Source organism: Anomalospiza imberbis, chromosome 1 (assembly GCF_031753505.1).
Source record: "Anomalospiza imberbis isolate Cuckoo-Finch-1a 21T00152 chromosome 1, ASM3175350v1, whole genome shotgun sequence".
In the NCBI taxonomy this organism is placed as follows: Eukaryota; Metazoa; Chordata; class Aves; order Passeriformes; family Viduidae; genus Anomalospiza; species Anomalospiza imberbis.
In genome coordinates, this window is record NC_089681.1 from 130,873,574 (window position 1) to 130,886,824 (window position 13,251).

Below are 13,251 nucleotides of genomic sequence, written 5' to 3' on the forward strand. Positions count from 1 at the left end.
GCAGAAATGATGTGAGGGAGCATTACCTCTATTGTCTTTGGTTATGGCTGTTTGAAAAGTTTGGAGCTTGTGAACATGTGTCTGCACTGTATCCAATTGCCTGTAGAAACACATTTACCTTAGAGTGCACAATCATTTGTTTTATAGTAAACATCAAAAAGGAAAATGGCAATTTGACTGTGGTTAAAGATAACATACAGAACGTGGTCACAGTGCCATAATCAATGTCTTATGAAATGATTATTTTTAGTCATTTCACTACAGCTATGAAATCCAATGTCTAAGATCAAATAAGTAAATATTCTTCCATACTGCCACAGAAAATGGAAGTCAAATTACTTACAGAAATTAAAAGTATTTGCCTATTATTGAAATAACCCCTAGTTAGGGTCTACTTTCCTCAAAAAAAACCCCAAATATTTGAAATAGTTTGTGTCAAGAGAATAGTAATGTCGAAGATCAATAGCACCAATTCTGCCTAGAGGGGTTATAGGAACTAAGCAGGGCAGGGGGGTCAGTGTTTGTTTCTTTTGGTTTGGAGTTTTGTTTTTGTTGGGCTTTTTTGTTGAGAGATGACAGGCAACACTTGTGAAAGCAGCATTAAAATTTTGAAAGTACTGTAAAATGAAGTGGAAGAAGAAGTTCTTCCTATTTGTTGTGGACAGGGAAGGGGTAACAGGGCTAACTTGTCTCAAGAACGATTCATTTTAGGCATCCAAAAAAATTCCAAGTAGTTCAGATAGTCTGAAGTTCTCCATCTTTGCTTTTGGAAACTAACAGTGGAGGTACAGAATTCAAACACCTGTTAAGAATTTAATATGTAATATTTGATGTGATCTGAAGGAAGGAGGATGGACAGGATGGCGTTTTGACATTATATGTCTTCCACATATAATGAAATGTGGCTATAGAAATAAACAAAAACTTGAAATTCAGTATTACTGGGAAGAAGCTGAATGAGAGATTTTTCAGTCTGATAATCAGTCTAATAATTCAGTCTGATTTCCTGTGTGATCTAAACATTTCACAGATAGTATGGAATAGAATGCAAGCATTTATAAAATATGGCTTTGAATAGTATTGTGCAAGGGAATAAGTCAATAGCTTTGATTTCTGTATAAAATATAATATCAATGCTGTTATATATTTCATATGTAGTGAGTTTGTAAACTCCTTTCCTTGTTTCTCAGGTGTTCAGCTGTCTGTGATCCAAGACTGAAGTATAATCATCTTTCAGACTTCTGAGGAAATTGCTAAATTTGAAGCAAGAACTGCAAAGAAGTTGATAAAACTGGGGTTCTGCAAGGTAAGAAAGATTGCAGACAGAGGTAAGTCTCTTGAAATGGAGTTAAGCAGCAGTTTAAGGATTCAAGAGAAAAAAGAAATACCATCATGAAAAGAAATAAAATCCTAAGGGAAAAGCAGGGCTTTGGAAGACAGCAATTCAGTCCCAATGAGGATCCATTCCAGGGGCAGCAGAAACCAGCTCTACCCTACCTCTATGAGGACTTGGCCAACAAAGAGTTTCCCTGTTTCTTCTTCTTGGGCATTGAATATACCAACACTCATTTTAGTATTTCATTAATTCAAGTTATCAAAAAATGGTAATGTGTGGTAACTAATCAGTAACTGCTGAATACTTTTAAGCTGTGAGTATTCAGTTAACAAAGGGCTCTTTGTGCGTGGCGAAAGGTGCCTGTCCAATCAAAGCCACTCGGTGAGGGAAGGATTACTTGTACTATTATAATGTTACCAGGCATATCCTTGTCCAGAAAAGTTATATGGACAAAAATTAGATATGCCATACTATTATATATTTTATTCAGATTTAAGTGGCAAAAATGTTTTCCACCTGCACAAAAAGTAATTTTGTTTATCTTTTCCCATAAGTTTTCATTTGTAAAATAAAGTCCTGAAAATTTTTAAAGCCCTAGAGTTCTGTATTATATTTATTTAAATTAATTTTTCTAACTGTAATAATAATGTAACTTTAAATGCAACTATCCAGCAAGTAATGGTTATGTTTTCAGAAACAAGACTGAGTTTGTAAAGCTGAAAACTGGCACATTAACAGTAGGAATACAGTGACATTGGTTTGTGGCAGTCCTCCTTATGAGATTAAAAAATTAACTCCAAATCAAATCGCAGACAATAATAGTGGAGTTTTGTAATTTTAAAACATGATTTTCAGAATAGCCTTTCCTTTTAAACACAAATAGAAGCTTGATGTTTACATTAACTTGATTTGTTCTCAGGCTTCGTCCAGCAAAAATAAAATGTCCAGGAACTACAATAGGCATTATCCTGTAGCTGACCATGTAGCATAGTTAAAGGAACTGAAATTTGGCAGTTTCTGACAGTATAATAATTCTCTTCATATAGGACAATTCTCATTGCTAGAATGGTATTTAAGCTGGCAAAATTCCTTTACAGATTATTATTCTTTTCCAGCCCTGATTAAGAGGCTGATAAAATAGAGCAGGAATTCTAGTACCATAAATCAGAGGTTCTTCACAGGTTCTTCTATGCTAGCGTTGAATGTCATTGCAGAATCATTAAAGAATTCCTGCCATCCTTTCCAGCATTTTGCCTACCTGGGTCTTATTAGAAAATACAACTTTCCATCTTTAAAGTAAATAGAAGAAAAAAATAGTTAGTGTGATTTTCTCTGGTCACAGTATATGCAGATGTTGAAGTATTTGCTTCAGTTTCTTGTCTTGTTTGCTAGTTTTGTTAGTAAGTATATAAAAAAGGTTAGCTTTTCCTGATATTGTTTAGAAAATTTTGAAGGCATAGTGCCATCATTTCACAGCAGTTTGTCTCTGATATCAAAGTTAGATTAATATCTCTGTGTCAGTAGTTTTCAGTATCATCTGTCAATTTGTGATGTGCACCAGATAAAAAAATGCATAGATCCAATGTGCGATTTGTGAGGTGAGATTTTCTCAACATAAATTATTTTTTAGAAGCATAAGTAGATGAAACTTCACCACAAAACCTGAGAACCCTATTTTTCAAATGCCTTTTTCTGCAGTTTCAGAAACTCATATCTCATAATCACTATGTTAATAAAATATTAAGGCATTTTGACACAAGAAGGGGGTTGAATAAGTAAATTTAGATAGTTTAACACATGGAAACAGTCTGAAATAATTAATAGTGGTACAGGATGATCTGTATATACTTAATTTAACTGCAGTCCAAAAATTATGTTATGATCATGCAAGCTACAACTTAAATCATAGAGTTATACTGAAAAGTCTGGTGAATGGTCTGTAAGAGCCCTGGCTCAAAGAATGATTTAAGGTTCAGTTTATTGTGCCAATACAATCTCTCATTGTACTGGAGCGCCCAAGAGAGATTATTCAAACCATGCATTTATAACATATAAGAGAAGGGAATTAACTGTGCTTCAGTCTACAGAATCAATGTTGACAGAACATTTCAAGGGGCCTATGATCATGCTCCAAACACGTAAAAAATATTTATGCTTAAAATTCTGAAAAAGATGTGTGAGTATAATGCAGAAACTATAAAACTATGTTAGGCAAAGGGAAATTGGCTACTATCTTAATAAAGAGGGGATTGAGTAAACCTTATGAATATATATAAGTATTTTCACATAGAAAATATATTTGTTGATGCAGAGCTTCACAGAAATTTTAATATCCAAGAGGTATTGTTCTATCTTCAACTAAACAATGTGTGTAAGGGGAAATGGAGCACAGAAGCAGTTAGCCAATAGGTGTAACAAACTCACGACCACTTGCAATTTTTAGCGTAAAATTAGAAGTTTTCCTTTTGTATAGGCATTGCTTTAGACAAGGCCAACTTACCTGACCTCATGAATCACTTTAGTGAACTTTCAGCTGGCTAAAACCTCTTAAAACATTTACTCCATAATTCAATAAAGGTAGCTCTTTGAGCTGCAGTTGTCATTATCTTCATAAAATCCCCCTGATCCACTGTTGGATAGGGCTGAAATAGACATGTAGCAGAGCTTCAGACAGTCCAGGTGGATGAAACTTATCAGCCATTCTTTACTTGCTTCTGCAACAAGGGATTTGAATTGTCCAACAGTTCCCATATTACCAGATCTCTGCTTCTTCTAATCATAGTATAACAAACTGGGTTGAGAAGGAATTTTAAGTTGTTTATGAGCCTTAAATAGCTCAAAGGTCATAGATTGGTCATCTCTGTTTAAATCCCTCTTCTGTAAGAAATTTTGTGACTAGTAAATAGAAGTTGAAAAAAAAAAACATTTTCTTTTGTCTTGAACTATTAAATGATCAGGACACTGCTTTCAAGTCGTCCTTACTTAGCTTCTTGTCAATGTCTAATTGATACAGACAATGTCTATACAAGATTTCACTCTTCAAGTCTTTGGGCTATAGAATTAAAAATTCCCCCTTGATGATATCAAAGATTAGCTAAAGCTGAGGGTAAGCTGTTGGTGTAACCAAAAAACTGATCTGAGGGAGGACAGTGTTTTTCAAACACTGGCTTTATAAATCCTGCTAATGTATTTAGGGCAAAACCAGTCACCAGACTTTGGATGAGAAAGTATTTCTCCTTGAACTGGGCTGACTGGCACCTATGTTGTTTCTAGGGGTTTTTGTACATTTTGGTTGTAAATCAGCTACTATGTTCACCCACACAATTTTTATGAACTCAGGTTATGTGCAGTGGTGATGCCTCATATTCTACTGTTGTTGGCTTATTTTACAGATTTAATCTCTCCAAGGCTGAAATTGTATACTCTCACCCAAATTATAGATTTTAAACAAGGTATAAGAGATTAGAAGAAAGATTTAATGATCTCTGATTTCAAATTTGCTGCAGTTGTGGAGCTATGTGACTGAACAAACTACAGAAGCTATAGAGAAGTTACATGATTTTGTATTTTATTAAGTGGATGTAAAATCCTGTACTTCTCCAATTGTCCCACTTTTTAATATCAATTTAGTTGATTCATCTCCTAGTGTGATAAAATCAGATGTCTTTCATTTTCTTTGTATTACTGTATGCAGGCAAGAGAAACTCTGGTAAAAATTGCTCTTTGTTTTATTTCTATTTCCATTTCTTATCATGATTGCACTGCAATAGCATTGAGACATTGCAATGAGATAACAGAACATTCTAACAGATCTCGTGGTTCTCTCTATTTTCTATTTAAGGTAAAACAGTTATGAAAGAACTGCATATACTATTCCTTTTCTTTTATTTTTTTAATCAATTGACTTTTCTATAAAGATTCTTACTTTAGGTATTTTTGTTCCCACTGAAATAATTGGAGCAATCCATTAAGATGAAGTCCAGGAAAGCATTTAGGCACACAAGTCCCAGTAACTGCTGTGGATGGAGTTCTATATAAATATATCATAATGACTTTTGATAAACATAAAATATTTATTAACTCTTTATATTCTGCTTGACTGGCAATGATAAACTACCCTTTCTAAAATAATCCTCAATCTGATAAGACTATCTTTATTCAAAAATGTTATAAAAATACTGGTTCACTAACATTTTGAGATTACAGGTATGCATGACAAAAAACAACAAAAATAATTTCCTCTGGGTAATTATCAGATTAAGTAAATTTTGTGTAAGTAAAATAATAGAAGACCTACAGAAAAATTCATATAAACCTACTTGTCTTCTAGGACAAGTATTTTAATTTAATTTTTCATAAATTTTACTTCTGTAAAATTTTTGAACATGTCTACTTTAATACATGCATTGAAATAAGGGTTATGAAGTGCAAATAATTTATTTAACTGTTTAAACTATTTGTTATTTTCATTGAAATAATGCCTACAGATATTGATAAAAACAATATATTCTACAATAAAACAAATGGCCCATCTCAAACAGTTTAGAATATAAACATACATTCAAAAATCAGAATACTAGTGAAGTGCATTTCTGCTGACCAGAGCTATTTCCAAAACACTTCTAAACCAAGTCTGAAACTCATCTTGTTTTTCTGCAGTTACTCAAATGAGGAACTATATGCACTATAGTAAAATCCTGTTTTCTTTCATGCTAGATGGGTAATGTTCTCCTGCATTAGACTTAGAAGATGGGAAAGGAAGCAAAAGGTTAAAACAATGTTTTGGTGTTATCTGGTTTCATTCTCACTGTGTATTCAAGAATGGATTCATCCTTAAGTGCAACAGTTACTCCGAGCGTTCAGCAACATCTCTAATAAGGTAAAGAGGAGCTCCTTTCAGTTTTAGGAGCATAATTAAAACAACAATACCTATAACAGGGAAATTTTTCTGGTGGAAAAATAAAGTATTCAGGCTTGTTTTCCCAGGGGACAATGAAATATGTATGCATTCAAGGACTAGTATTATTCCCTTTAGGAAAAGGGAGGTACAGTCCAAAGTGCATACACTTTACTATCCAAGATAAACGAAGCTATTGGAGTGGGAAAAAAATCCAAGAGAAAGCTATTTGTTATGTCTGTCTTACATAAGAGGAGCAAAGTCCAATCATGCTGCATGTCCTTAACCATATTAATTCTGGTCAGGTTTGAATAATTTTTCAGAGGCGTAGACACAAACCAGGAACAACCTTTCACGGTATGTCAGTAGTTTGGAGGTATTTTAGATCAGATGTATTTTATAAATTCACAGATAACTAAACCAAATTGAATTAACTGCCTAGTCTTTTAAATACACATTTAATTTTTCATTTATTTTGTATACCTGTGCTGCATTGCAGAAAATATTATTCTTATATCATTCAAATTAAATTAAATGAATGACGGAGTTATCAAACGGATAAATACAGAATATAAATGTTTGTAAGGACACTCCAAACTTCTGGACTTCTTTCAATATGGTTATACTTGTGAATTATAAATATTCACTTTGCAATGTATGATATTAATAACTTTACTGATTGTAATAAGTATCCATATTTTTCTTTCAAACAAATAATTGTTGAGATTACTGTCCTCAGCTTAAGACTGTGTATTTCTCAGTCACATATTATTTTATAGGAAACTATCTTCAATAAATTTAAAATGCATTCTGAAAATGAGAAGTATACTGGAGATGGAAATAGTCATGAGATTGCTGCATCCAGCCAGGGTCATGAATCTGAAGACAAACAGTAAGTATTCTTAAATATAATAAACATTATGTATTGAAGCTTATTAGATTCCATTACCTTGGTTCATATTTTATTGAAATTCATATTTTAAATCTTATTTTAACTTATTTCTGTAGGAAGACTTAATAAGTGAAAGCTTTGTATCAACGTAAGAGTAGCATTGATTGGCACATTCATTTCATGCAAGAGGACTATTAATTTTTTCCTTTAAACAACTAAGTGTCCACAGTATTGACTAGAAAAACAATTCTAAAATATGACAGAAGTTATGTTGGAATGGAAATATTGGACACATTTATGTCATCTGCTAAAAATTATCTTAATATTTTTAGTACAGCAGTCAATCAACATTTTACATACCTTGAGCATGTAATCTGTTCCCTATCCACTATGTACAAAAGTTTTCCTCTCTTTTGTTTTGAAATCTATACAGTGCTTTAGTTCACAACTTCCCTGACCAGAGTGGAGCCACCAGCCCGACTGGTGTTGTTTCATCCTTGAAGGGGTGAACTGGGAAAAACATGACTTAAATTTACGGAAGTTAGGAGATGATGCTACTTAAATTGCTGAAGATTTAAATAGAAACATCTCAAGAATGCTCAATAAATCATGTTCATTTTACACAATTTTTACTGTAAAATTATTTCAATATTATAATCTAATTGAACTGCATTAATATGTTGAATTAGTATTGCTGCAAAATGCGATCTGTTTTTAAGTTCACTAAAACTACCACACTTTTTTTAGCAAGGCAAAGAAGCAGAAGAAAGGGGAAAAACCTAAGGTGGTCAGCCCTTTCACACTGGTAAGGTTAATTCTCTCTATATGTGTGTACAGATATGTACACACAGGCACATTTCAAAGTGTAACAAAAATGGTTACAGTTATGTTAGTATCCTGCATATATGCCAGATATGTTCATACTACAGAATATTGGCTATAGTATAGAAATCAAGCAGTTCTTTTTGTGAACGTAGTTATACTAAAGAAGCTACCTTTTACAGATACGTATTGTTAGGAGTGTTCCCTTAGTAAATTATCATCTTAAACACACCCATACCACATATTTGTTTGTGAAAGATAGGAATTTCCATGTTTGCAGTGAGAAGCGTGACCATATATCTGCACTGAGTCTGGTCTTGTCCTCTAAATTACCAGTCAGGTACTGAGCACACTAATTATCCCCATCAGTCATTATTCAATCACCTGAGTCAGCAGTAAAGGGCAATTCCATGCCACTGACGAAAATTAAAATTAAGAATTGTATGCTAAAAGGTTCCAGATTCTTTAAAATTATCTGCAGATTTTTTTCCAAGACAACCTCTTACTATTTAATTATTTTATTAAATCCTAGGTCCTCTTTTAGTCATACTGAAATATTTTATATTTTGTAGCTTTAGTGTGTGTAATACACAGCAATGACACTGCAAATTACAGACATAAAAATATAGTACATTATGGTGGCCAGTGCCCAATTCCTTTGCTTTGCTATATCAGTTTACACTAGTACAATTACATCATACAACTATAATTTACATGAGAAAACTTAGCTTTTTACAGTACAGAATAAAACCAATGATTTTGTAATAGATGAGCTCAAACTTTATTGAGTTCAATTGCAAGAGGATTTAAGATTTCAATACTTTTCTATGACATCTACCGTACATTAGGAATAGTTTTTCTGGCTGTATAATAATGAGTTTACAGTAAAAGCAATTATTGCCTTAGTTCTCATAATTGCCATTAAAATGTCTAATAATTTGAACTTTAAATGGCATATTTAAAAAGCATAATTTTTTTATGCCTTGCTTTCCTATGGCCTTTCTTATCCAGGTGCAGATACTAGTGTATTAAAATGCCCCATCTCTCTGATTTTGAGAGTTTATAGTATAAAAGTTCTTACATAGAAAGGATTTATTCCTGTACATGTAAACTGTTTTTAAACTATATTTCTAAAGACATAAAGTTGTAGGTTTGGGACAGCAGGTGTACAGTTGATGGCTTTTTCTTTACTTTCTCGACTTTGTACATATAGCATTGTGTTCTAATACAACAGTTAGAATGAATTTCTCTTCTCACTCACAGTTTCGATACTCCAGCTGGTCAGATAAAATATTAATGATACTAGGCACTCTGCTGGCAGTAGCCCATGGAAGCAGTCTCCCTTTTGCGATGATAATTTTTGGTGATATGACTGATAGCTTTGTTGCATCTGGAGACAAAAATTTTACAGGTAAGAATATATCTGCTATGACAAGAACAATGGCTCCTATTTAAAAAAGAAACAGGAAGATTCACGCATCTTGACAGGAGATACAGATGTCAAAAACCACAGTGCTATACTATGATGCAAATGAGTAGCTCATGTTCATTGTAATAGAGATACACTATGATTTGGGTGACATTGTAGCCGGAGTCTCCTATAGGCTGCATGAGCAGGAAGACCAAGCAGACGACACATGAGCAGATGAGGTCCTCTATAGATAGATTGGAGCAGCCTTGCATTCACAAGGTGTGGTCTTCATGGGGGTCTGCAACCACTGCAGTAACTGCTGGAGGAGCAACACCAGCGGGCATAAGCAATGCAGGAGGTTCCTGGACTGTGTTGATGATAACTTCTTCAAATGATAGAGGAGCCAGTGAGGAGAGGTGCTATGCTGGACAATTTTCTTGCAAAAAAGGAGGGACTGGTGTGTAATGTGAACCTGAAGGGCAGCCTGGGCTGCAGTGACCATGAAATGGTGGAGTTTCAGGGCAGCGAGGAGGGATGACAGCAAGCTCTCTATCTAGAACCTCAGTTGAGCAGACCTGGACTTCTTCAAGGACCTGCTTGGTAGAGTACCATGGGATAAAGCCTTGGAGAGAAGAGAGGCCCAAGAAAGGTGGTTGATATTCAAGGATGACCTTCTCCAAGTTCAGAACAATGCATTCCAACAAAGAAGTCAGGCAGAAACACCAGGAGGCCTGCATGGATGAACAAGGCAACAAACTCAAATACAAAAAGTGAGCCTTGAGAGGGTGGAAAGGGAGCTTGGGAGGAGTACAGAATACCTGTCCAAGCAGCCAGGGATTAGGTTAGAAAAGCTAAAGCCCTAATAGAATTAAATCTGGCCAGGGTTGTCAAGGGCAACAAGAAAAGCTTCCATAGGTAGGTCAGTGATCAAAGGAATATGAGAGAAAATGTGGGCCTTCTCCAGAAGGAAATGGGAGACCTGGTTACTTGAGATACAGAAAAGGCTGAGGAACTCAATGATCTTTTGCCTCAGTCTTCACTGGCAAATGTTCCAGGCACACTGCCCAAATCACAGAAGGGAAAGGCAGGGACTGGGAGAATGAAGAACCGCCTGCTGTAGGCGGTCAGATTTGAGAATATCTAAGGCATCTGGAGGTGCACAAGTCTATGAGACCTGATGAGATGTATCTGTGGGGACTGAGGGAACTGGTGGAAGAAGTTGCTACGCCCCTGTCCATTATATTTGAGATGTTATGGCAGTCTGATGAAGTTCCCACTGACTGAAAAAGGCAGAAACAACCCTCATTTTTAAAAAGAGAAAAAGGAAGACTCAGGAAACACCATGCCAGTCAGTCTCACCTCTGTGCTCAGCAAGATCATGAAGCAGATCCTCCTGGAAACTGTGCTAAGGCACATGGAATATAAGGAGACGATTGATGATGACCAACATTACTTTTATAAGGGCAAATAATGCCTGACAAATTTGATGGCATTTTACAACCGGGTTACAGAGTTGGTGTGTAGGGAAGAGCTTGGACATCATCTACCTGGACTATCTGCAAAGCATTTGACACTGTCCCAATCAACATCATTTTCACTAAATTGGAGAGGCATGAGTTTGATGGATGGATCACTTGGTGGATAAGAAATTGGCTGGAGGGTCACCCTCAAAGTTTCCAGGTGGAGACCAGTGAAGAGTGGGCTCTTCAGAGGTCAGTGTTGGGACTGACACTGTTCAGCACCTTTGTCAATGACATGGACAGTGGGATCAAGTGCACCCTCAGCAAGTTTGCCAATGACACCAAGCTGTGCAGTGCAGTTGACATGCTCTAGGGGAGGGGTGCATCCAGAGGGAACTTGACAGGCTGGAGAGGTGGGTCTCTGGAATCTCATGAAGTTCAGCAAGGCCAGGTGCAAGGTCCTGCATGTGGGCTGGGGCAATCCCAAGCTCAAATACAGGCTGGGAGAAAAATGGTTTGAAAGCATCCCTGAGGAGAATTATTTGAAGGTGTTTGTTAACAAGAAGCTCAACATGAACCAGCACTGTAGGCTTGCACTCCAGGAAGTAATATCATGAGCTGCATCAAAAGAATTGTGACCAGCACATGGAGGGAGGTAATTATACCCTCTCTACATCTCTCTGGAGTGCTGTATCCAGCTCTGGGACCCCCCACCATAAGAAGGATACCTGTTGGAGTAAGTCCAAAGGAGGGCCATGAACACAATCAGAGGACTGAAGCAACTCCCTTATGAGGACCAGCTGAGAAACCTGGGGCTGTTCACCCTGGAGAAGATTCCTGGGAGACCTTATATCAGCCTTTCAGGACCTGAAATAGGGCTACAAGAGAGCTGGAGAGCTACTTTTTACAACAACCTGTAGGATGAGGGGTAATGGCTTTTTAACTGAAAAAGGGACAATTTAGATGAGATATCAGGAACAATTTCCTAACTATGAGTGTGATGAGAGACCAGAACAAGTTTACCACAGATGTTATGGATGCCTGATCCCTGGAAGTGTTCAAGGCCAGCTTGGATGGGGCCCTGAGCATCCCAGTCTAGTGGAAGGTATCCCTGTTCATGGTAGGGGGTTTAGAACTGGGTGGACCCCTTAAGGTCCTTTCCAACCCAAAACATTCTGTTCTTCTATGTGTGTATGCTCAGGAAGACTTCTTAATCTCAAATTACAGTGATGTAGTTTTGTAGTCAGTGGAGTAAGGACCAACCCTGTATTAGTAATGTTCATTCATGTGCATTAAAATTTCCTACTTTCTTTCAAATCATCTTGATTCAAAGGGAGATGTAGCAACTCCAGATATACTAAACAGCATGCAGGAAAACTAATTTGTTAAATCTTGCTCTATTAAAAGTATTTACTCTTCTCTTCCTTTCTAAGGAAACGCTTCACTGAATTTCACTTCAGATATGCTTAACAAACTGGAAGAAGATATGACAAGGTAACTAAAAATTGATATTTCTTCTTTTTTTAATGTAGCCATACATTTCTAGTCAAGCCATTCTTCTCCCAAGGATGTTTTGCACACTTTAAACAACACAAAAGCAATGATTTAATAATATATGCAACCAAAGATTGGCACAAGGGATTATTTGAGGCCCTGGTAAGATTCTTGAACATTCCCAGTTATTCACAACAATTTCTCTGTAATCTCTTGCTCCGACCCATCCTGATACATTTCAGGGGTGCTCTGTATCCCAGTGAAATCTGCATTGCCTTCCTTCTTTCTTCTCTTCCTCTGAATTTATAAAGGACAATTGTTATGATAAGAAAATTATATGGATTATCATGTGTTGATACATTGAGCTATGGTGATTCACTTGCAAAAAAAAAAAAAAAAAACCATTGAATTGTCAGATAGTACCTACTTTGATGCCAAAGCATCAAGTTCAGCTAAATCACTCTTTACAAGTACCTGAAAGGAGATTAAAGCAAGATGGGGTTCAGTCTCTTCTCTCAGCTAATAAGCAACATGACAAAAGGAAATGGCCTCAAACTGTGCCCAGGGAGGTTGGATGTTAGAAAAAATATCTTTGTGGAAAGGGTTGTCAAACATTGGAACAGGATGTCCAAGGATGCAATTGAGTGACCATCCCTGGACATATTTAAAAGATTTGTGATTGTGAGACTGAGGGACATGTTTTAGTGATGGACTTGGCGGTGCTGAGTTAACGGTTAGATTCAAGTAGTTTAAAGGTGTCTACCAACCTAACAATTCTATCATTATCTAAACTGTAGAAAATACAGATTTAGATTATATGCTACCTTAAATCTAGCATTCTAGAGGTGGATACAGCAGAAGACAATAGCCAGTAGGTGCTTCTGCTACAAAACTCCATAAAAAAAAGATCGAATAAGAAGAAACATAAGCTGCTAATAG

General features: G+C 36.0%; 1 protein-coding gene across 6 annotated transcripts in view; it reads left to right on the plus strand.

The window, feature by feature from the left end:
- ABCB1 (ATP binding cassette subfamily B member 1) overlaps positions 1 to 13,251 on the plus strand; it is a 49,737-nt gene that overhangs the window by 7,239 nt on the left and 29,247 nt on the right. For 4 of the 6 annotated variants that reach the window (XM_068211928.1, XM_068211917.1, XM_068211938.1 and 1 more), the window contains 6 exons: positions 1,191 to 1,306; positions 6,053 to 6,215; positions 7,013 to 7,125; positions 7,873 to 7,930; positions 9,211 to 9,358; positions 12,252 to 12,312. In XM_068211928.1, coding sequence (XP_068068029.1) covers positions 7,037 to 7,125; positions 7,873 to 7,930; positions 9,211 to 9,358; positions 12,252 to 12,312 — 356 coding nt within the window. In that variant the 5' untranslated portion in view covers positions 1,191 to 1,306; positions 6,053 to 6,215; positions 7,013 to 7,036. Of the gene's footprint in view, positions 1 to 1,190; positions 1,307 to 6,052; positions 6,216 to 6,493; positions 6,591 to 7,012; positions 7,126 to 7,872; positions 7,931 to 9,210; positions 9,359 to 12,251; positions 12,313 to 13,251 lie in introns of those variants that run through there. The other 2 variants (XM_068211947.1, XM_068211956.1) reach the window with 2 other exon arrangements.